This window comes from Lethenteron reissneri, chromosome 42, assembly GCF_015708825.2.
Source record: "Lethenteron reissneri isolate LAM-NWPU_2019-01 chromosome 42, ASM1570882v1, whole genome shotgun sequence".
In the NCBI taxonomy this organism is placed as follows: Eukaryota; Metazoa; Chordata; class Hyperoartia; order Petromyzontiformes; family Petromyzontidae; genus Lethenteron; species Lethenteron reissneri.
The window spans coordinates 9,680,177-9,703,800 of NC_083820.1; the positions used below are offsets into that span (position 1 = coordinate 9,680,177).

General features: G+C 51.5%; 1 protein-coding gene across 8 annotated transcripts in view; it reads left to right on the plus strand.

Annotated features, from left to right (window-relative positions):
• The window catches only part of LOC133352972 (focal adhesion kinase 1-like), a 73,976-nt gene extending 54,825 nt beyond the window's left edge, over window positions 1–19,151 (plus strand). For 7 of the 8 annotated variants that reach the window (XM_061569012.1, XM_061569014.1, XM_061569015.1 and 4 more), the window contains 8 exons: window positions 821–949; window positions 1,506–1,637; window positions 3,365–3,427; window positions 4,064–4,106; window positions 4,912–5,021; window positions 14,624–14,779; window positions 14,916–14,996; window positions 16,106–19,151. In XM_061569012.1, the coding sequence (XP_061424996.1) occupies window positions 821–949; window positions 1,506–1,637; window positions 3,365–3,427; window positions 4,064–4,106; window positions 4,912–5,021; window positions 14,624–14,779; window positions 14,916–14,996; window positions 16,106–16,333 (942 nt within the window). In that variant the 3' untranslated portion in view covers window positions 16,334–19,151. The remainder of the gene's footprint in view (window positions 1–820; window positions 950–1,505; window positions 1,638–3,364; window positions 3,428–4,063; window positions 4,107–4,911; window positions 5,022–14,623; window positions 14,780–14,915; window positions 14,997–16,105) is intronic. The other variant, XM_061569018.1, reaches the window with a different exon arrangement.
• Window positions 19,152–23,624: the final 4,473 nt, after the last annotated feature.

Consider the following 23,624-nt stretch of genomic DNA (forward strand, 5'->3'; position numbering starts at 1 on the left):
GCAATTGAATTTCTCAAGCTTTCGCCACACACAACTACGTGCATATTTTGACTCGAGCGGTTCATTTGACCTGTGGTGAAATTATCGATGAGGTTGTTGTTGTTGGCCTGTAACTTCCCAATCCCGGGAAATGGCCTCTCCTGTTTTCTTCCGTTGCTTCCTCTCCTTCGTTGTTCTTGTTCAGTCGCGGCCTCCGAATTCTCTAGTTTCATCTCGCTTCCGTCTCTTACCACGTCTTCCTCTGCCTTCTGTCGCTATGTTATCCTTTGTCAAATTGATTTTTTTCTCTGTGGTTTAGGCGATGAGTTTAAGCAGAAGAGGACTCTTCGCCACCCCCCCCCCCCAACTAATGAGTCAACCCAGACCTTGAATTGTATCGAGGGTCTAAACATTAAATGATGTTCAGCTGTTTTTTCAAGCTGAAGATGCCTGTAATGGTGCGCGTTTGATAACCCCATAGTCCACGTGTGACGATTATAATCCCGTGCGTTTACGCCTCTGGGAAATCATGGTGTGGAAGCTGACCATAGTTGTTTATCAGCAGTAGCAGCCCCTCCTTGATGCGCAAACTCCTGCAGCAGATTGCGCACTTCAATTGGCGGTCGACGTTCGGAGTGGACTGCAACCCTCAAAGGAATGGCGCCACCCCCGTGATCCGTGGATCAAACAAATTACTCGAGATGCCGGGGTATGGCAGCAAGAGCGATTTACGTGAATGCTGTCGCAAGAGGTTACACGCTTGACGCAACGGTCCTTGGCCGACTGTGCTTGATGAATGAACAGCAGCAGCAGCAGCTTGCAAAATCTGTTGATCCCGTAGGCGGTGGGATCCTCGGTGGCGATGCCAGCTGTGGCGGGGCCCATCTACCAGAGCACGGGTCCCCTGAGTGACACCTGGATCCAGCCACACTCGGGCGAGCTCTCGCCTGCACGCCCCATCAGCAGCGAGGTGTGTTCTGGTGCCAGCGAACGTGGGGTGGGGGGCGGGGGTTGTTTGGCGAAGGAAGACACGGCAACAAAAATACGAACGGCTCTTACATGCTTAACTACGTAATAATTGTGGACTTGTCCTTAGAGGGAATATAAGTAACAAAATAAATAAGCAGGCATCACCGCCGTTTTCCCATATTTGTCTCTGCATGTAAAAGTATTTATTGTGCACCGCATCATTCCACCCAGCCCCCGGGCAGTGAATCCTGTCACCTGCGTTTGTTTACTTTGGTAAGTGAGTGATTTTGGGAGCTTCACAGCAAACACAGATGCACATATTGAGCAGCGTCCAGCTCAGTGCCCAGCTCTCCGATGTGTTTTCGAGTTGCGGGTGTTTGGCACGACTTCCCGACGTTTTGCTCGTCGCTTCTGGCAGCTTCTTCCGAAATTTCGGACATCGTGGCGAACAAAACTCTGCGCTACCCCAACAAAAACATGTCGGGATAGCCATGCAGCACAACCGCGGAAATCTACGAGGCGCCTAATATTGAGCAACGTATTTTCTCTACCGGTAGTCCTACGACGGACCGGAGCATGCTCGCCGGGTCATGGAGCTGGAGCAAGCGCTGCTGGAGCAACGGCTGCATCAGCAGCAGCAGGATATGGTTGCCGACGAGAAGTGGCTGGAGAATGAGGAACGACTTCTGGTACAAACTCTGTCCTGCTTCGCTCGAATGCATGGTTGCATGAGCAAAATCTTTTGGGGGCCAGGGATGTTTGGTGCGCATTGGTTATCGACTTAGGATGTTATCTTCTAAATTAGACATCCCATTGTTGCAAGGGGCACCACGGTGGCGAGATGTTAACTACCTCGCCTGGTATACAGGAGATCGTAGGCTCGACCCTGAAGCCTGCTGTATATTTGGAGTTTGCATGTACTCCCCGTGGTCGCGTGGATTTTTCTACGAGTCCTCTGGTTTTTTCCCTCCACATTTAGAATCCATGTGCGTTCAGAGTATTTGGTTGGTATAAATTTCCACGTGATAAGTCACTTCGTTGTGCAATAATTTGTGGCCAGGTCGCTTCTGAACAAGAGCTGTCAGTGGGCGGTTACCTGGTAAATAAAACATAGTTTAGTTTAACAATGGGTCAGCTCCTCAGATTTTCTTCCTCCGCATGCTTCTATTCTGCGCCTCTTCGCGAGTCACGTCCACTGTCCTCGTATCTCGTTCCACCGCGTCCTCCCCCCTCACCCTCGGTCTCCCTCTGCTCCCTGAGCTCTGTACCAGTGTCATCTCCATTGCCCTTCTCGTTGTACCTTGTTTGTAGTTTCTCAACAAATTCCCGCACCATCTAAGTCCAGCCTCCCCTAACCTTCTTGAGAATGGTAATAATTCCCGTTAAGGCTGGATGTTATCTTAAGTCTAATTATACTCCAAACCCAAGGCTAAAGCACATCCTTGTCTGGATACTGGCTATTTATAGGTTGAGTGCAATGCCATGCAGACTTCTCTATTTGCTGGGTGTCAGGCTTTTCTAGAGACTGCAGTAATACATTCTGTTCAGCACTGTAGCTTATGATTCTCGACGAGAAACGAGTGTGAGTTTAACACGTAGGCTTTCGCGACAAAATATTATTCATAATGAACGTTTTTGGGTTAGATCGCGTTATTTATAAATGTGTCGTAACCCTCCACCACCCGACACGGCCAATCAGCAAAAAAGTGTCACGTTGACAAAAGACAAATAGTTTACTACTTTAGCCCACCAGTGTGAGGAAGAGTGAAACCACAACATTTACAATTTTTTGAGTACGACGTTTCGCTGGTAATTGCATCCAGCATCATCGGGCAATTCGCCAGAATGGTGAGGCTCTGCTCTTGCTCCCGGTCTTAAATAGAGCAGCAGCAGCAGGGTGACGTCATCATTTAGCTCATCAGGTGCAAACGAGTGTGAGCTGGACTGGAATTTCCCCCTTCCTCTTGTAGAGAGTCTGTAGTTAAACCCAAACATTGTTATTTAAGTTTTGTGGCAGTTCCTTTTTTTACACTTTTCAACTAAGCTCAAAAGCATTAGCTCTGTCCGTCTGCCTTTAACTTTGGGGCGTGGTAACGCACGTAATGGTGATCCAATAAGAACGGCGCTCGTTTGCGTAAAGTTACATTGCACTTAGGGGACCGACCGTGTCGAGAAATCCGGCGATATCGACTCAAGGCGTTTCCCACGCCTCCCCGGCAGAGCCCCCGCTATCCGAGCCTTGCCATCTCGTCGTGGCCTCCAGACGCGCTGCCTCCTTGCGGGGCCTCGCGCGACAGCAAGCGTCGTTGCTAGCGGTTACATTCTGCCCTGGACGAACACACGTTGGAAAGTGTTACAGAATCCATGCGCACGCATGGTTTTTCTTTCTCGTTAAATCAAGATTTTCTTTCTCCAGAAACCAGATCACTGGACGTCCCGGAACAGTGACGGCCTTCACGACAGCGGATATCGCGGAATGGTGCTGTGACCTGACCTGACCCTAAACAATCACCCAGTGCAGTCAACTCCCGGTTTACCCGCGGATTATATCCGGGTTGCGGATTAATCGTGTTTGCGACAAAAAAATGTAATGTTCACGTGCCGGTTTTGTTGTTAGCCGCTCCTCACTCGTCGGGGATCAATGGCCCGATGCGCACTTAGCTACCCAGATCGAGCGAGCAAACCGATTACTCTAAGAAACAATAAGAACATTCGGCAAAACTGTCTTCCCATCCCCCCCATTCTACGGAGGTAAATGGTTTAAATATTGTTTGACACCCTAAAATTACGCATGTTTTGGCTTTCATCCGTGTTTTAGTTGGGCCACCCCCCTCCTCCTTGTTACCCCGAACAATCGGGCTGTAAATTCATTTTCAACCTTATTTTATTTTGCTCTCTCTGCTATGAAGAACGGCCGTTGCTCCAAACATCGGCTATTGTTATATATTTTCCTCTTTAGGGCAGCGTTATTGACTGAACGTGTCAAGGTTCTGTTATTTATGCTCGTGCATGACCGCCGACGCAGTTTCACACCTATCTTTTTTCTTGTGTTGGGTTTTAAATGCTTTGTTTATATTTCACCGATTCATCGTTTCGAACGTATGCTTTGCAACAGAGCTCCGAACACCAACCCGTCTATCAGCCAGTGGGAAAACCCGGTGAGTGGTTCATTTGTCACGCATCCGGTTTAATTTCTGAACAGTTTTACAAGGGTGAAGTTCTCAAAACTCGACAGTTTCTACGTTTATCAATGTGTGTTATATTCCTTGATGGGTTCACAGTAATTATACAATATTGGCACAAGTTGCTAAAAAAAACCTCGGGCATTGGCTTATTTAATGGCCACATTGAAATATACAATTTCCACGAAATTCACTTAACGTTTGTACAATTAAACCCCTCGGTAATTGGTTCCACGAAAACGGTCATTACGTGATTTGGTCGTTTTGCAATTCATGTTTCCACTTCAAAAGCGCAGCATACACTGAATGGAAACAATGCCCCAAACGCTCATGAATAGATGTCGCTGATTGGACGAGGCCTGGTCATACCACTTTGTAGCTCGCCGATTGGCCGAAAATGTCGGTCGCGTGCTCGTCGTGAGCCCGTCGTTAACAGGGGAATGGTCGGGAAGCGAACACATTGCGCTCTATGGAGGCCCGTCGTTAAGCGATTAGTTGTTAACAGGGGTGGTCATTAAGAGGGGTTCTACTGCAATGTGTAAAGATCCCTCGAGGTGTGTAACGTGCGTTGCCGTCGGTGCCCCGCCGTGTATTCGGCCGACGGTTGGGGTCGACAGGAGCCTTCTGATTTAAGACCGGACATCTGAGTTTTAAAGAGCTTAGCAGCTCGTCGGATTCCTGCAGTCTTAAATAAAGATGCTGATTCTGAGATGAAGCGAGGTGAACGTGAATGTGGCTCGCCGAGTGTGAAACCTTGCCTTCCCTTGGTCGACCATGTCAGAACCGCCGGCGCCGCCCAGGAAGCCGCCTCGCCCGGGCGCCCCGACCCAGCCGCCCGGCTTACCCGCCATGGTGACCGCCGCCCCCGAAGCCCAGAACGGGGGCCCTAAGGTGAGGGGTGGGGGGCCCTACCCTTGGCACCACGTGCTCAAATCCCAGCTGCACTCAGTTGAGGATGACAACGGCCTGCCTGACAGTCTCGGTTACAGAGAAGGGATTTGCATTTGAATGGAAAACGTGTTTAAATTCCTCGGCCTAACATCTCGACCATACCAATGCTGCCCTGCTGCAGTCTCTGGCCTAGGGGTACTACCAGTGGCAGCTGTCTCAATGTGGCACAAAGGTGTACTCAGCACCAGCTTGAAAATGGGCATTAATCTGCCAGTAGGGGTCGATGTTGCTACGTGGTGTTTTTCATTGAAGCAATTTGCGAGTTATCGATCAAATCTGGACCGTGTCACCTATCATACATGGCCTTCTTCTTTTCAAATGATGCCACGGGATCAGTAACCTCTGCTGCGTAGCAGACGGCGTGAACTCCTGCAACACGCAGCAAGCATGCGACGGCCCGGCCACGTCACCGCAGCGCGTGCCATGGGCCTTTCATCATCATCAGCCCCATCCACTACTGGGCGAAATTCCTTCCCACGCCATCACAATCGCTCACGGTCCCAGCGCTGCTACCATCCATCTCCGGCACGTGAAGTGATCCAATTCCTCTCCCTCCCTTAGCCGCCGCCACCCCTGGTGTCACCCCATTCTCATCCATCGGCCGTCGTTCCCCCTCCAGCGAAGTGTCCCCCGCCCTAGCCCAGTTGCCTAGTTGTCAATGTCACGTCTTTGATTTGCGCTTGTTCCCAGAGCACGGTGACTCTATTGGTTATCAATCGCGAGGTCCTCCCGATGGATTTCGCTCGAGCTGTGCGTGCGGTACACGAGGCCGGTTTGTTCCCGTGCCTTCCTGTGCTCACAAGGGCTGCGACAAATGAAGTAATTTCATCAATTTGAAGTAATTGATTCAAGAGCCAATCTTCACTGTTCAGTCTATAGTGCCGCCCCCCACCTACGCTCCCCTCCATCAAAGCGGTGGGCGAGAAATAATTATTTTGTCTGTCGACAAGCATCCTAATTTCACGAAACATTTTTATGCTGGCAGCAATTCATCTGGGATTGACTTTAAGGTTAAGAGGCCAACAGTGCGAGTTGCGGGTGCTGTCTCCGAATATATTTCCTTGTAATATTCTCGTGAACTCTGACCTACCTCATGAAAATTTCAACATTATTCCAGTGCCACAATCAAATTCAATTTGGATTTTTTTTTTTATTAAAAAGTGCAAACATCCCCCCCATAATTGTTACCAAGAACATAGAGGTTTTTAAAATGTTGTCTTTTTGAGTGTTGTCTGCTAAGGCACAATTCTGCACACGAACACACACGTGCACACACACAATGTCCCTATTCCTTGGGTTTGCATTTACCCTAGTGTGGCTTCACATCTGAAAATAGCTTTGGGTTTCACGAGTGGTTTGTCTTACAAGGCATTTGGCATCACTTAATGAAATTACTTGGAATTGATGTGGGAGACTTGGTCTTCCAAATGTTGCAGGCTCGCAGACGTTGCGGCTGCCGTGCAGGCCTCTCGACAAATCATCTGCAGAAACTTTTTGGTCAATTATTCCTCTCCGATGTGTTTTTATGGTTGTACGCTGTCATGTCCGTTTAGCTCCCGAGCTTCTTCGAACGGCACGCGGTACAAACCAAACTTAGACGGCGGCAGAGCCGTAGAGCTCAAACGCAAAAACCCATGTGGTGAAAAAAAAAAGAAATCCCGTTGGTTGCGGCTTGCTGTTCCCTTTTTGCGCTTCATCAGTTGTTGAGATTTTGGTTCGCAAAATCGCTTGGCATTGGATGCTCGACAGATCAGAACAAGATTGGCAATTGCTTTCGGAAAATTCTTTCACACTTGTGTAAATTCAAGGTGCACAGACACGAACGACAATTTATGCAGAATGGCAGAAGTTGATATGACACGGCAGCAGGGTCTTGTAAACTGGGATGTAAAGTATGTAGGTTTGCTTTCATGCAAATCATTTCGTAATGAAATGTGAATGTTTGCAAAAGGACATTCCGAACAAATGAATTATTTTTACCCTTTGCATGAGCATTATGTTTTAATTGCTTTTCTAATCCAACATTTGCTATTTTACAATGCATGTCATCAGCTATGCTCCGTGCTCTCTGTCCGGGTGGTTACGTTTACTGGGCTAACGCTCAAACATGCCGACCTTCTAATGACGTCCACCTGCATCTGTCGCCGTTGAATCGAGCTTGTTTTTCCCGTGTTTGTGCAAATTTTACGCAAATGCCTCTGTCTGCCCGTGACTAATGTTAAATTATATTTTCTTTTATTTTGCTCTGTGCCGCTGCTACCGATATCTGCGTGCCTACCAGCTCTGGAGGGTAAGCCGAGAGCCGTGTGTTGCTGTGCGCTGCTTTGTCCCGACGTGGCCTTTTCATTGTTGCGTGTCATTTTGACCTTGCTCCTATTTTTGAGCTTTTTAGCAATAGTTGTGCATGCTTATCGCTCTTATAGAGACTAACAGTCGCTTTTATGTTTTGATGCAGCATGTTATTTCCAACCTGCATAGCCCACGTGCTTGCTCTTCCCCTAGCTGTTGAATATGAATACAATAAAAAACGTCAGACAAATCATGCGTAAGCATGGATTATATCTACCGTTCCCAACGTGCATTAGTTTAAGTCGTGTGCTTCTATCGGAAGCCGCCGTTAGACTTCTTAACCACCAGTGGAATGTAAGAATGTGTTACTCGTGTAATAAAGGACTCGACCACGATGTCTGGCTTGGTGTCCTTTATTCGGTTCTTCTCTCTTAACCCGCACGGCTGTCCTTCTATAAGACTCTATACTGACACTGATACTGCTCTCCTGCAGTTTCTCCCCTCGTCGTTCTCTCAGCCTCTCTCTCCTCTCGTCGCTCTCGTAGCCTCTCCCTCACACACAGCCTCGCCGGCTGTGTTCCCCCGCAGCTCCTCGTCCGCCTTCTCTCCAGCCGCCCCACCGCTGTCTTCTCTCGCAGCTCCGCTGGCTGCTCCCTTAGCTGGCCACCGCTGGCCGCCGCTGCCACCCCTTGGCTTTGCCCACGTGGCCTTACTCTGGTCCAGTCCCACTCGTTCTGCCTTCCTCTTCCGGTCTCCTCCCTTAAGAACCTTAACCTTTCCTCCCACGTCACCTAACTCCACCTCTCCGTGACGTCACATCCGGGAGGTCGCCCGCGCCCGCATTACACCACCCTCCCCCGTGGAGAAAAACCCAGCCGACCTCGGCTGAACAACACCAACAGTAATGCGGGCGAACCCGAGCGTAACACACCAAAGGACACCAAGCATGCAATATAACAGTAAGAACAATCAACACAACTCAACAATCAATAACGTAGCAGAAGCAGGCAATAAATACACAGTAAGAACAATACAACATAACAATCAACGAAACACAAGGGATTTAGAGCGTGTGCGGGTCGCCGGCCCGTCCCGGACGGTCGGCGGCCCATCCGCGGAACGGGAACGTGATTGAGTTTGAGGAGCGACAGGGTGAAATCCCCCTGTCGCTGTTGGAAGTCCACCAACGTCCCGTGTCCTTGAAGGATCAGTTTTGGGCTTGTCCCGCGGATGCGTCTGCAGCGGGGTCGGAAGGGCTGCAGGGCTCGAAGGACCCGCAGATCTGGCAGGCACCCTCCGAGCAGAGCGCCTCGTCCCCTCCGGTGTCAAGGCCGGCCTGCCTGGAACAGGTACGACAGGCGCTCTAGCAAGATCAATGGACGCAGGCGGGGGAGAGTCGGCAGCAACAGACCCCGGCAAGGCAACATTGGGAGATGATGCATCATGTAGGGGAGCAACATACGGTTTCAAGCGCGACGTGTGAACAAACCAGCGGCGAGAACCAATTTGAACACGCGCCGACTGAGGATTAGGAACCTCAATGAGGCGGACAGGCCCTCGCCAAGGTTTGTGAAATTTGGGAGAGGTACCCGGCCGCACCTGCGGGCAATGGAGCCAGGCCAGGTCCCCAACCTTCCAGGGGCACTCCCCTTTGGAACGCCGTGCGTACCTCTCATTTCGGGCCTGAGCTTTGGCCGTAGCCACACGGGCACTCTCCCGCGCCTCCGAGACCCGGCGAACAGTGTCCCGAATGTAGTCAGGAAGCGGTTTACAAGGTCCCCTCACACCGGTTCCCATCTGCACATCCATTGGCGGCACGTTTTCCCGACCATACATAAGGTAAAATGGCGAATAACCCGTAGCCGCATGAGGAGTCATCCTGTACGCCGAAAGCACCCCCGGGATGTGCAGGTCCCAATCCGATTGTTGCTCACTCACCGTGTGGCACAGCATGGCAGACAATGTCCGGTTTAGCCGCTCAACCATACCATCCGTTTGCGGATGGTATGGGGATGTCCGGACCTTCTTAGTCCCTAGGCCCGCGCATACTTCCGCCAATAATTTCGAAGAAAAATTTCGGCCCTGATCCGTAAGGAGTCTCTCCGGCGCACCCTTGTCCATAACATATCCGAACAAAAAGGCGTCGGTAATGGCCGCGGCCGATTGATCGGGCAACGGCCAGGCCATCGGCCAACGGGAGAGGTACTCAACCCCGACCAGCAAATATTTATTACCCCTCGCCGAAGGTGGGAAAGGTCCCAAAATGTCCAGTGCCACCAATTCATTGACCCGAGACACCCGAATTGACTGTAAGGGTGGCACATAAGGATGTTTAGGAGGCTTACGCCGGGCACAGTCAGGGCACGCGCGGACGTGCCCCACGACATCCGTCGACATGCCGTGCCAAAAATAATGACGTTGCAACGTCAACAAGGTCTTCTGCACACCCAGATGTAATAGCGTGTCACAATGGAGAGTTCTAATCAACTCGTATCGGAGGGACGCAGGCACCACTAGACGCCAGTGTTCCTGGAGACTTTCCCTCCACATAAGCAGACCATCTCGGACCGCGGTTTCCGGCGCACCCTCCGTAACCGGACCCCCAACCTCCACTTTGGATCGCTTCCGCAAGGACACTAACGACTCATCCATCATTTGCTCCCTTATCCAAACAGACCGTGGCAGATTCAAAACCCCATCAGTCGGCCCCGGTTCCACAGTAGCATCCGACTTCTCCACAGCCAATACCACCGGCTGAGGGGGGGGTAGGCTGGGCGCACATCTCTGCGTCCCCGACGCACATTTGCAAGGGGAGCGCTGCGGCAACCTAGAAAGTGCGTCTGCGTTCGCATGGCGCACCCCTTTACGATGGTGAATTTGAAATGAAAATTCTTGCAGCGTGTCCAACCAACGCGACAGCTGGCCGGAAGGTTGATCCATTTTAAGGGCATATTGCAAGGCCGCATGATCCGTACGTACGATAAAGGAACGGCCGTACAGGTACGGTCGAAACTGACGTAGGAAAAAAACAACGGCTAAGAGTTCCCTGCGAGTGACACAGTAGCGTGTTTCCGCGGGCGACAGGACCCGGCTACCATACGCAACGACGCGCTCTACGCCCCCTTTAGACTGAGACAACACCGCGCCAATACCTGTGTCGCTCGCATCCGTATCAAGAATGAACGGTTGATTGAAATCCGGATAATCCAATGTTGGGGCGGTAGCCAACAGATTACGCAGACTCTGAAAGGCCGCCTCTTCCGGCGGTCCCCACGCAAACTTACGTCCCTTACCCGTAAGGAGGTGCAAGGGCCTCGCGATGGTCGCAAAATTCGGTACAAATCTTCGATAATACGAGGCAAATCCCAGAAAGCGACGTACATCCCCCACGGTGACCGGAGTCGGCCAATCTCGGACGCACGCCGTTTTTTCCGGGTCCGTAGACACCCCCTCAGCACTCACGATGTGCCCCAAATAACGGACGGACCGTTGCAGTAGGTGACATTTCTTTGGTTTAAATTTCAAGTTCGCGGAGCGCATCCTCGCGAACACCGTCTCCAGCCGCCTTAAATGTTCATCAAATGTGCGGCTGAAGACGATGATATCGTCCAAATATATGAGACATGTCTCCCACTGCAACCCCGTCAAAACGAGTTCCATGAGCCTTTGAAATGTGGCAGGGGCCGCATTCAGCCCCATCGGCAGGCAGTTAAATTGAAACAACCCCTGCGGCGTACGGAATGCGGTCTTCTCCCGTGAGGGCTCGTCAAGGGGAAGCTGCCAAAATCCCGAAGAGAGGTCCAGTGTAGAGAAATACTTAGCCCCCGACAATGCGTCGAGGGAGTCGTCCATACGCGGCAGGGGATACGCATCTGCCACCGATATCTTATTCAATTTTCGAAAGTCAACACAGAATCGCAATTTGCCATCCTTTTTCTTAACCAAAACCACAGGCGCGCCCCATGGGCTGTTCGACGGCGATATAATATCCGCAGCCAACATATCCTCCACTGCCCCCCGAACGTGTTCTCGCTCGGCCGGACTCATTCGGTGCGAATTCAACCGAATAGGGGCAGCGTCGCCTGTAGCAATGTGATGGTGAAGCAATGAGGTGCGTCCCAAATCCAAATCATTGGAGCTAAACACATCGGAATACGTCAATAACAATTTATGAAGCGCACCCCGTTGATCCACAGACAGGGAAGAATTTCCGTCACATAAGCTAGCAATCCAGCGGTCATCCGAAGCCACAGGCTCGGAAACACCAGCAACCACTCCCTGGCTATGCGAACAATCGTGAGCCGTAAATGCCGTGGTGGCATGTGCCACAACCGTGCCGGCTGGGACACAGACATTTTCCGTACCCGCATTGAGCACCTGCAAAAACGGTAATTGATCTGGCCGGACGATGGTCTGCGCTCCGACCAGCGCCGATCCGGCCGTTATCGAGGCTGAAGGTGACAACAAGATCCCAACCGCTCCCAGCCGACCAGGCAGGGGCTTCCGATACCGCAGGGGAATAAGCATCTGTGAACCAGGTGGAATATCAACAGATGCCACGGATAGCGCCTGCACTTGTACGGCCGAAGCAGGTCGCCCCCAGGGCGACGGCAGAAACGAAATTTGACGGCCACCCGGCAGTTCAATACAATTCTCATTAATTTTGATCAAAATAGGCATCTTAGCCAGAAAATCAGTGCCCAATAAACAGGGAACTGCCAAGGATCTTGAAATCAACACAACGCCCGAGGCCGACACATCCCCAATAGATATTTTAGCGTCCACCTGGCCCACGATGCCCATACTACCCCCGTTCGCAGCGACGCACGACCCGTAAACCGGACGCACGGCCCCGGGTGGGATGCCTAACAGATGAAAAATGACATCCGAAATAATAGTCGCGGACGCCCCGGAATCGACCAAAATGCGCACGTCCACCCCTTGTATAGACCCCGGCACGGTGGACGAACCCGTAGCGGCCGCAACAACCCTCCGTGCCAATTTGCGCCACTGCGTCACAGAGCGACAAGGCCCCGTCGAAGGTCCCTCTTTAACAACAACACTATGACCGCACAACGAAGGTGATGGGTGAGGTGTAAAGCCTTGCCGGGTGTCTGGTGCGTGCCGACTTGCCTGTTTCGGTGGATCCTTGGGCGGCTTGGCCGGTAATGAGGCCTCCTGTTGTGGCGGACCCGGGATGCGGGCCCAGCAGTCCTTCGCGTAGTGGCCCTTCCGTCTGCAGCGGAAGCAATCGGCGTCGTTGCGCCGAAGCGCAGGCCTTGCATCGCGCCGCCCGCGTATCGGCGGTGCAGCACGAGAGGCCGGTCCACCGCGGCCTGACCATGGCACCGAGGCGGCCGTCAGCTCCTGAGGGCCCCGCTCATCCGGCACGTATACCGACTTCGTAGGGTCCCAACCCAGAGCGCCACCCTCCGCGACGGGCCCCCCTGTCCACGCCGTGACCTGTTTCCATCGTCGTAGGTTGAATTGTGCATCCAGACATTTCGCCGCCGCCCGGGAGGTGAGCTTCTCATGCCCGCACACCGGCATGGGAATCCCAAGATCCCGCGACAGCTCGAGCATCTTGCCCAAGATGAGAGGCTCGAGCAGGTCAGGTGTTGTATCTGGATACGCGGCCATAGCCAAATCAAGCACTGCACCCCTGTACGCCACAGGCGACTCCTCGGGCGCTCGTTGTCGTTGAGCGAATCGCCGATGCGCGTCGTCAGGTGGCTCGTAGGCGTCGGCCATTTCTTGAAAAACTCCATATAATGTCCTCTTCTTCTCGGCCTTAATGGAGCGAAAAAAACGAACAGATTCGTCGTCCAGAAGAGTCGGCAACACTTCCAAGGCCTCAGCATCGGTCCATCTCGCAGAACGGACCGCCGCTAAAAATCTGCAGGCGAAAGCGCTCCAGTCGCCCCCAATGGCGAATTCCTTGACCGTGGTGAGATGGCGACTCCGACTTCGCTTCACTCCGCCCTCCGCCGATGGTTCCTCCGGAGGCAAATTCAAAATGGCGTCGAATCGCGGCGTGGTCAAGATGGCGGATTCCCGCCGCGGCACGCGCAAGATGGCGGCCTCCTGCCGCGTGGCCCATGGCGCCGGGAGTGAAGAACCCGTGGCGGCCTGTGGAGCACTCTCCGCTCTCTCCGTCGCCGTGCTTGGGGTGACGAGATGACACAATTGGCCCAGGGCGTCCTTGAGAGTCTCCAGTTGCTCAGCCACCTGCAGCCATCGCCGATCAGCGTCTGATGGTGTCGGCGGCCCTGACACTGTGGCTACATCTTCCACTCCCGTCCCCGCACTCGTTTCAGCAGGGCTCTCCTCCACCACCCTGGCAGGATCCATGTTTGGAGGGAAGTCTTCGTCTTCGGACGAAGAAGCCGATGCCGGCGCTGGAACATTTTTCTTTCTCACTTGTTTCGACATGCCGTTGCACTTCCGACACCAATGTAATAAAGGACTCGACCACGATGTCTGGCTTGGTGTCCTTTATTCGGTTCTTCTCTCTTAACCCGCACGGCTGTCCTTCTATAAGACTCTATACTGACACTGATACTGCTCTCCTGCAGTTTCTCCCCTCGTCGTTCTCTCAGCCTCTCTCTCCTCTCGTCGCTCTCGTAGCCTCTCCCTCACACACAGCCTCGCCGGCTGTGTTCCCCCGCAGCTCCTCGTCCGCCTTCTCTCCAGCCGCCCCACCGCTGTCTTCTCTCGCAGCTCCGCTGGCTGCTCCCTTAGCTGGCCACCGCTGGCCGCCGCTGCCACCCCTTGGCTTTGCCCACGTGGCCTTACTCTGGTCCAGTCCCACTCGTTCTGCCTTCCTCTTCCGGTCTCCTCCCTTAAGAACCTTAACCTTTCCTCCCACGTCACCTAACTCCACCTCTCCGTGACGTCACATCCGGGAGGTCGCCCGCGCCCGCATTACACTCGTATGAGAACTGTGCTTATACAAGGTGTCATATCCAACTTTCACTGTATTTAATCAGTTGGTGCCCACCCCCTCCCCATAACGGACAGAGAGATGACAGACAGCCTAATGCATAAATACTCTCAACCCTAGTTGGAAAACATTGAATAACATAGACGAATAGGCGTTACATACTAACGTGGACATTACGCAGAGCTCGTGGCGTGATTTCCTTCTTGTCACGCATTCACGAGGAGTTGAGTTGCCCCCCTCCACCCCCTGCACTGCCCCCCCGTGCCCCCCACCAGAGTTACAATCGAAACGTCGTGCGTGTGTGACTCAGACCCCCCCACAAGAGATCACCCCGCCCCCCACGGCCGACCTGGACCGCACCAACGACAAGGTGTACGAGAACGTGACGGCCCTCGTCAAGGCCGTGCTTGAGATGTCGGCCAAGATCCAGCCCGCCGCGCCCGACGAGTACGTCGCCATGGTCAAGGTGAGGGCGCCGACTCGCCACGAACGCACCCGGCGGTGCGGTGCGTGCGCGCTGCTTGTGGTGTGCCGCTGTCGTGCGGCGGGACTCGGGCGCGAGCGTCGCGCCGCGAGTGACTGTGTCGCCGCTCTCTCCGCAGGACGTGGGCCTGTCGCTGAGGACCCTGCTCGCCAGCGTGGACGAGGCGATCCCCACGCTCCCGTCCTCGTCTCACAGAGAGGTGCGTGCCGTGACCGCCTTCTGATTTGCAAAGTTGGCGGGGTGCCCTGTGAACCCCAGTGACTTGAATCCGGAGACTTGAGTTTGATGCACAGCCTAGGCCAACATCGGTGGTGAATGATATCTGAATCGGTCCTAGCCTCCTCCCCCCACCTCCAATCCCCCCCTCCCCCCTTCACCAACCTGCACTGACCAGCGTGGTGAAGTATGGTCAAACAACTGCTAGGACCGACACGACGTGGGAAGGCATTCGTCCAGCAGTGGATTGACAAAGGACCGTAAATATGTATAGTTACCCTGACCATTCTGCTTACAGTCTGTCTCGGATGACACGATGATGTCCACGTGCTTACCAACAGATTTTGAAAAGCATTGGTGGTAGCGGAGACTTGAGTGGGAACCGGCAGTGCGGTGGTTCGCGCACTGCGGTCCAATCCCACCAATGGCTATGCTTATCAGTCCATGGCTTTGTGATATCTGAATGTTTTCTTTGGCCTTCATTAGGTCGTTTCGAGTATTTTAGAGTAATTTGGCTGCAATACATTGGCACGTGATGATAAGCCATTTCGTTGAGCTATCATTTGTGGCCAGGTCGCTTCTAAAAAGAGCTACATAGCTCAGTGGGCCTTACTTGATACAATAAAAAAAAATTTGTTTAGGTCCGTTCAGCCTGAAAATTAGTACCTGGAACGGTATATGAACATCCGCCCCACGAGTTGCTCGATAACAGCACTTGCCCTGTGGTCGATGAGGAAAACCGGGGAGCCCTGTGTTGCACGAGTGACGAGTTGGATTCAGGTCATTGGCTTTTAAGTCGTTCAACACTTGTTGCAGTGGCTGTGGTGGGAGCTTCCTTGGCTTGGCCCATGTGGCTCATGATTTTATATATATATCATGATTGCCTAGCATAGACCCACATGCCCATATCGCCAAGCAATCAGCAACAATGTATGGTACGTATGTTGAACTTCTTTCGCACCGTATGCAGCCAACCGTGCTAGCGGGAGGTGTGAGACAACACGAGTGAATGCATAATAGATAAGAGTTAATACTTGTCTTGAAATCGAGGTGTAAGGGTGGTGTGTTGCCGCCCATGCCGGGGATGCGCAGGTGGAGATGGCGCAGAAGGTGCTCAACTCGGACCTGGCCGAGCTAATCGGCAAGATGAAGCTGGCGCAGCAGTACGCCATGACCACGCTGCAGCACGACTACAAGAAGCACATGCTCACCGCCGCGCACGCGCTCGCCATGGACGCCAAGAGCCTCCTGGATGTCGTGGACCAGGCGCGCATCCGCCTCATGGCGCCGGTCGCACCCGCCGGGGGCGCCCGCTGGTGATGGCCCCGGGCTCGCCCGGCCGACACCCTCCCCCCGCCGAGACTCTGCCCTCTCGGCGATCCACGCAAGAGCGCCGGTTTGAAAACTTCCTCGGCTGGCATCGCCAATCCGCATATCTATCAAGGGCCCCACACCCCCCCCCCCCCCGTCCACCACCAACGCGGAGGCAAATTTTTAATTTTTAGAACAATCGATTTCTTGTCCGTCACTCATTTCTGCCGCGGAGTCGTACGAGCGAGTCGTCGGGCGGTTCGCGGCTGTCGGCTGGTGCGCCCAGGGGTCGCCACCGGTCCAGGTATTGCGCCGGCAAAGTGCCGCCGATTCGGTTGCAGTGACGGTGACCGTTACGTGCTGCCGACCCGCGGGGGGCGGTTGCCTGCCTGGCCCTTGGGGGGCGGGGGGTGGGTGGACGATGACCCCCCCAAACTTTTGCTGCAACCGTACCAAAAAAAAAGTAACGACCGGCTTGTGACGCGCGGACGTTGTCGTTCATCGTCGGCGCGGCGCGGGGGACGTCGGCTTCGCTCGAGTCCGCTGAGATTCACTACCGCTCCGTGAGGGGCGCCTTCTTGCTAATGCGAGCAAGGGGGAGAGAGGGGGGGGGGGGTGTGCCGACGTTCGCAAGTGACGGCGTTGTGAGATTTTATTTCGGTGGGGGGGGTGGTGGAGATTGGAAAGAAAAAAAAACGGTAACGCGTCGCTGTCGTGAGTCATTACCTTGCATGGTAACGCTCGGCCTGGCTCAGCCTGGCTCGTGTACGCTCGCTCTGCGACGTTTGACGCCAACCCGGCAAGCTCTCCGGGTTGGCACAGGGGACGAAGACCTCCGCACGACAAAGAAGGTATGCCCAGGGAAGGGCGTTCCACGCGGTGTGGTGGGGGGGGGTGTTGGCCTGGGCGAAAGAACAAAACTGCAACAACTGCAGTGAGCAGTTACCCAATTAACAGCGGTGTCTTTCTTTACAAAAAACAAAGGGAACAAATGAATCTGGGTAAGAGTGTTGACTGTTTAACATTAGCAAGGAAGTCTTGTGCACGACTCTGCATAGGCTTAAGTACTGTTTGCATGTTAAGAAAAGAGCTACACCCATTATTATTAATTATTATATCCTGTATAGCAGTGGCTTATACGAATCATTTATATACTGTAATGCAAATGTAATTGGAAGTGCTCGTGTACTTGCTCTTCCTGAAAGCAGGTCTGCTAACCAAATGTTACTCAACAAACTGTCTCTTATTGGGGGGGGGGGGGGGGGTTTGTTGGTTGTTATAATTAAGTGATATCATTTTCTTGCAACACTGGTGTTCGCAGGGGGTGTGCGCTAACCTACATTTTAGGTTCTGTTTCCAAACGGCTGTCATTTGCCAATGTAGCGATTGGTACTCGAGTCGTCAAAACATAGGGTGTTTGTGTCTGTTGTACATTTTATAAAGTCCTTTTTGTACAAAAACTCAGCGTTAACCAGCTTGGTAACAAATTCTGCAGCCGGTTTTAAGGGCGCGTCTTTTCACAATTTGAGTGAACACTATTCATTGATTCCGCCCCCCCCCCCCTGCCGTACGTTACCGCCCTTTAACCATTTAGCCATATAATCTGTGGCCAAATGGCTTCCGGGTGGCAACCGTTGGACCGTTTTTAACCGGCACGCGATGCGCACCAACGCGCGTGGAACAGCCCAACGTTTTTGTCCCTGCTGCCTGACGCTCCCACGCGTCTGCTCGCCTCCGACTTGCGCAAAGCCTTCTACCGAAATGTACGACGTTTGGCATTGGATAATAGAACATTAAATATTAACTTTATTCTCGGCAGCTGTAACAGTATTCACACTGGAATCGCTTTCTTTTTTTCCTCCCCCTCCCCTCGCTCTCACGGCACCGCCCGAGGGAGGCGATAACTTTCGGCGTCACAGCTTGCTGCGCAGAGAGCGCTCGCGGTCGGTCCTAGCCTCCGACGGCGGCATTTTATCGACGACCCTTCGGATGACATTTTGCTCTTCCGAAACGACAAGGCGGGCCCCGCCGCTCATGCTCCACAGTTCCACACGCAGTCGCGCTTGCGCCGTCCTTATGCATGAGTGTTGTGAGCTTAGCGCGATGACGGGTTGTTGTTGTTGTTGTCGGTGCTTTCTGTAGTCTGGCGGGCCTGTCTTCTGGGTCCGCTGTCAGGGCAAGCACTGAAACACGGCGCGCGCTGCTGTGTCACGGCTGACGCCGTACGGATATTACGTGGCGGTTATCTTGCTGTATCTGCTATTTACTTTATATCCCGCTTCTGCCACAGGAGAATGTAGAAGGAGTTCATTAAATATTTGTTTTCTTCTCATAACTGTATATTTGCATTTTTAAAGAATTGACTCTAAATATATGTTCCCTTTATTCGAGAATCCAGGTAAATTATAATAGATGAATATTCTCTGGTAGAATATGAGATGTACAGATTATGCTTGGAGGGCCTGCCAGGCCACATCCCGTAAGTTTAGCAGCCAAACTCCCGTAATTTTGTCAAATATTTGGTGCTTTTTTTTTTTGCTTTGTACATTGGTTCCAGGATTCCGGCTGCGCGGTTCCATTTTGAACAATGACGGAAAAACGCGTCCGTGGCAAACGCAGCAGCGCCATCGCCGTTCCCCTGCAGACAGGCCGTCGATGCTGCGCTGCGTGCACTGTGACTCGCCAAACCATCAGTGGGCTTTGCACATGCTGTGTTTGTCGACTGCCCTTGGTGACACGAGTTGGACTAGAGAAGAGGGATCTTTGTGTTTTTTCTGGCCATTATAAAGTGCGTATTAACACTTATTTCCCCTACCCCCCCACCCCCACTCGAATGACGTTACCCCTTGCCGATACGCGAAAATGTGATATACAGGGCAACGTTAACTGCGTTCAATCGCAAACGGATTCAGAATTCCCTTACGTAAAAACTGCTCCGCATATCAAATGCTATTATCCAATGTAGCTAACAGCTCACATTTGTTTTTCTTTCTTTGTCGCACCGCTCTAGAGAAAGCATTTTATATCGCGGGAGGTTCACCATGACCCAGATTTCAGCATGGCGGGAGGGGGGGGAGGTGCATGGTTGCATTGTTGAAATCAAATGTCAGCTGTGAATGGGCGGTCCATGTAATGTCGATAATTGGCTTGTACGGCATGGTTCTTGGTGTTGCAATTGGCGGTGATGATCGCGCCAGAACGAGGCGCTCTTTCCTAGATTTCTGGAGAGACGCCTGCAACGCTTTTGATGATGATGAAGAAGAAGGGCATGGGACGCTCTTAACTTTGAAAAACAATTGCGCGGCTCTGCACCTAGTTCAGCCTGAAGAGAGGAGTCTTGATTGTGCCGTGTGTACGATGGAATTGCCCCCCCCCCCTCCCCCTTTGGAAGCAGCCCTGGGTTTATCGCATCTTTGGGAGGTGATACCATTTGTAGTCGTCCAGAGTGGGATATTTTTTTTTTCCGTCGTTCATTCTAGTATTTTTTACCTCTAAATCTCACTGTAGTCGGTTGACGTTTTCATGTCCGTGCGTTTGGTTGCCATGTATAAATAATCATTTTCTAATAAAAAAAATACAACAAGAAGAGGAGGAAAGGTGTTCATCTGCTGTCTTGGCGGCTGTCGGTGAAGGTGCCGGGGCTGTGCCGCTCGCCCCACGGGGTTCGAACCGATGGCACTGGTTGCAAGCCACTCTGCAATACAAAAGGTTCAAAGGAACTTCTGGTTTCCTGCTCAAACTGAGCCTCGAAATGTGCTCGTCTCTTGTCTGCAGCTCTGAGCCAGTGATGGAAATTCCACATTCTTATGGCGGGGTGGGGAGGGTGGTGGAGGGGAGGCAGTCTGTGCAGAGGACAATTATTTTTGACAACTCCACAAAGTCGGAGTTTTTTATCGACCCGAGAGGGATGATTAGCTGAGTCAACACCCCCCCACCTCCCTTGCCCCTACCAGGAATTGAACTAGCAAGTTTCCGATTACAAACTGCTGGCTCTGCAGTTGAGCCTCCTGGGCGGATACAATCATGTGCACACCCCATTGTATCGTCTCGTAACCATTATAACTCATAAGCTACATCCTGCGTTGGTGTATTTGACTTCATCTTTGTTGCAATCTTTTTTGCGATAAATGTTGCAAACTTATTTCATTAACAAAGAGACGGTGCAGCTAAATCCGTTTGTTGTACTGAGCCGGATCCCAACGTGTATGCTGCCCACTTTCATTAACCCGCAGAGACCAGCCTGGTGAAGTATGGCCACATAAACCACCATGACCTGTAGAGGGCATGGGAGGAGGCCCGCATCCATCATGAGATTGACAAAGACGACTGCGTACGCGTACATTACGTGATAATTGCAAACGGTGCTATTGATATTGATTACAAGATTTCGTTTAAATATGTTCTGTGTATGGTACATTTCGATTTAAAGCTTTCGTGACTGCAGGGATTCATCTTCTTGGTTCTTTCGGTAAAGTCACGTAGAATGGAAATAATAAAATAAGAATTTTTTTTTATTTCCATGGAAATAATAAAATAATAATACTTTATTATTATAAAATAATAATACTTTATTATTTCCATTCTACGTTACTTTGCCGAAAGAACCAAGAAGATGTATGGTACATGTGAAGTTGTCAGCGTGTTAACTCCATACGAGTGTCATACGTTTCCAGTGAGTCGTGTTGCAAGAACCTCGGTAAAGTGGCTACAATACTGAGCGAATACTCTAAATGCTCTGTGCGTTGAGAGCTGAATTTATTATTCTTGCCATCACCGGAGGGATCAAGGGGGGGGGGGTGGAGGCGGAGGGTTTCCATTTGCACAGCTGAATTGGTTGGGGGCCGTAAATTGGCCGCAAAGGTCACACTGGTCCATGTGATTATCAGACACAATGTCATCGTCACGTGTCGCTGTTTTACATCAAAATATACAGGTTGTGGTCTGGGTGTCAACATACAAGCAAATAACGAGTGAAACGCTGTTCTGTTTCTCCACACGCAAATACAGATGTGGATTAGTCCATCGGGCTAATCAAACCAATATAATCCATCTGCGTTTGCTTAAGCAAGTAAACTGTGGAATGGTTTCGACATTCTGGGTCTCTCGTCAACAGGCCTGTTAAACAAATGTTGCGGAGGTTACCAGCTGTTGTTGGCAAGAGCGTTCCACCTAAACTATTGGACCCTGTGCGAACGCAAACGGCAACATTGTCAAGACGTCTTCACGTATCTCTTCGCCGAACCGAGTACTGCTTACACAACCATCGTTGTATCATCGTGTGTGTTTATCCAGGAAAGGCTGAACTGAGTCTCCAAGCCACCTTTTCAGGAGGGCCGTGGCAGATTTTTCGCTGCAGTAAATCATGCCGTGCGGTGATCCCAAATCGAGTCATTTGCAAGTACATGTTTCAGCAATATGGGACGTTGTGATCAATGCTAATTACGTTGCCTATTTATGTTCAGCTATGGGCAGCAAACCGGTGAACCCAGGGGAAACCCCACAGCTCTATGCAGAAAGGCTCCCGAGTCGAGAATTTTTCACCCAGAAGCCGCCTTGCTTTGAGTGTTTGCGCTGTGCCATCTTACCTCGCCTGAATGTTCCGCAATAGCGCATCGTGCCCAGTAAATACGGATGAAGTGGTGGTGTAGTGGTTAGGGGCACTGCGCTATTGATTCGGTGACCCGAGTTGCTACACTGCCGTATATTTCACAAATGTAACATACGACAGAGATGTAATATACGGCATGAAAATGCTCAATGGAGCGCACAGATCCACAGTTCAACACTGCACATCTGACAATTCCCGTTGATGAGCGAGGCATAAGATGCGTTTGTGTCCATGCAGCATGACGATAAAAGCGTCTCGTGTTTTTTTTAAATGTTATTTGAAGATTTGTTTTAAAATAGAACATCATTAATGATTTAAATACGTGACAAGCAACGAGATTAAAATTTGCAAGTGCCCCGTGTGTGTGCTCGCGCGGTGATTATTGTATTTGCAGAGTTGAACAATATGCAAAGGATTACAAACAGGCTCGCCTCTGGGTTATAAGCACCATTTGCCTTCGCCGGACATGCAATTAAACCGTGCCTTTTGTGTGTGTTTTGGGGACATATTGGTCTATTGTCCAGCTGTAGAATAATAAGAAAAGAGGCGCTATTCTCAATGCGTAAGCTTATTGTTTCTTCTGCGCCGTGTTGAGAGCCATCGAGCCGTAGCGCCTGTGTGTCACGCGAAGATAAGTGTGTTTATGAGTGGCCGCAGCTGTGCCACTCTGGGACTCATTTCAGGTCATTGCGCTGTCCCGACCACAGGTGAGACAAGTGTGGCGAGCAGTGGTGACATTTTAAGAATTTCAAAAATATATACATATTTCTTCTAGCGGCTGTAAATGAAACGTCGCACGCACTGGAGCCGTGTGAGTTTATTTATCCGAAGAACTATTTCACCTGATTGCTCGTTGTAGCTTTTTTTTGTTAGCCGGGAGCCCCAGTTATGGTCACGTGTCCTGAAGCCACAAACTGCTCTGTTGTTCCTTTCTCGGTCATGGAAATGCGCCCACCCATACCACCTCCATCCAATGATAAAATAATCATTTACACTTGTAAAGCACATCTAATCCGCAGATCCCACCAATGCGCCACCGTGTATGGAAAGCAGAGAATTAACGGAACCTGCAGGGTAAACGGGCAGAACTATCAGGTTTAAAGAGGTGAGTGATCAAGACGAACTTAACCATATCTAACGACTCTGATTGTCCTGTTCGCAGAGGCAAAGCCTCGTTCCAAAGCTTGGAGGCTGCACTGGCAAAAGACCGATCATCCTAGCAACAGAGCCTGTACCGTGCAGTACTTCGAAGAACGACACATTTGTATTTATATTTACGCGATCTAACCCAACAAAAAAACCTGTATGATACTTCAGGCGATTCGAAGATCTCAGGGACCTCGTTGGAGAGTGAACGTGGGCCTGTGTTCCCTGTACATACTGCAGGGGACGGAACCCATTGAGTGGTTGCGCCCGAGTGCGTTCCTTAAAATCTGACTCTCTCGTCCCACCATCCCATGTCGTCCCCCACCCCTCCTCCCGTTCTGTTGTTGGTCTTGCCAACCTCTCGTCTGACATCCTCGCTCGATGTTTCTGCACATCGCCATTTCCGTACGTGTCACTCTGTAAAGTCACATCTCTTGTCTCGAGACTTCTAAAGATTGTCGATTATCATTTGTTCCACCTCGCTGCGTGAAAAAAAAAAACACTTTTAATACTGCTCCATGGAATACCGACTCGCTTTTACTCTAT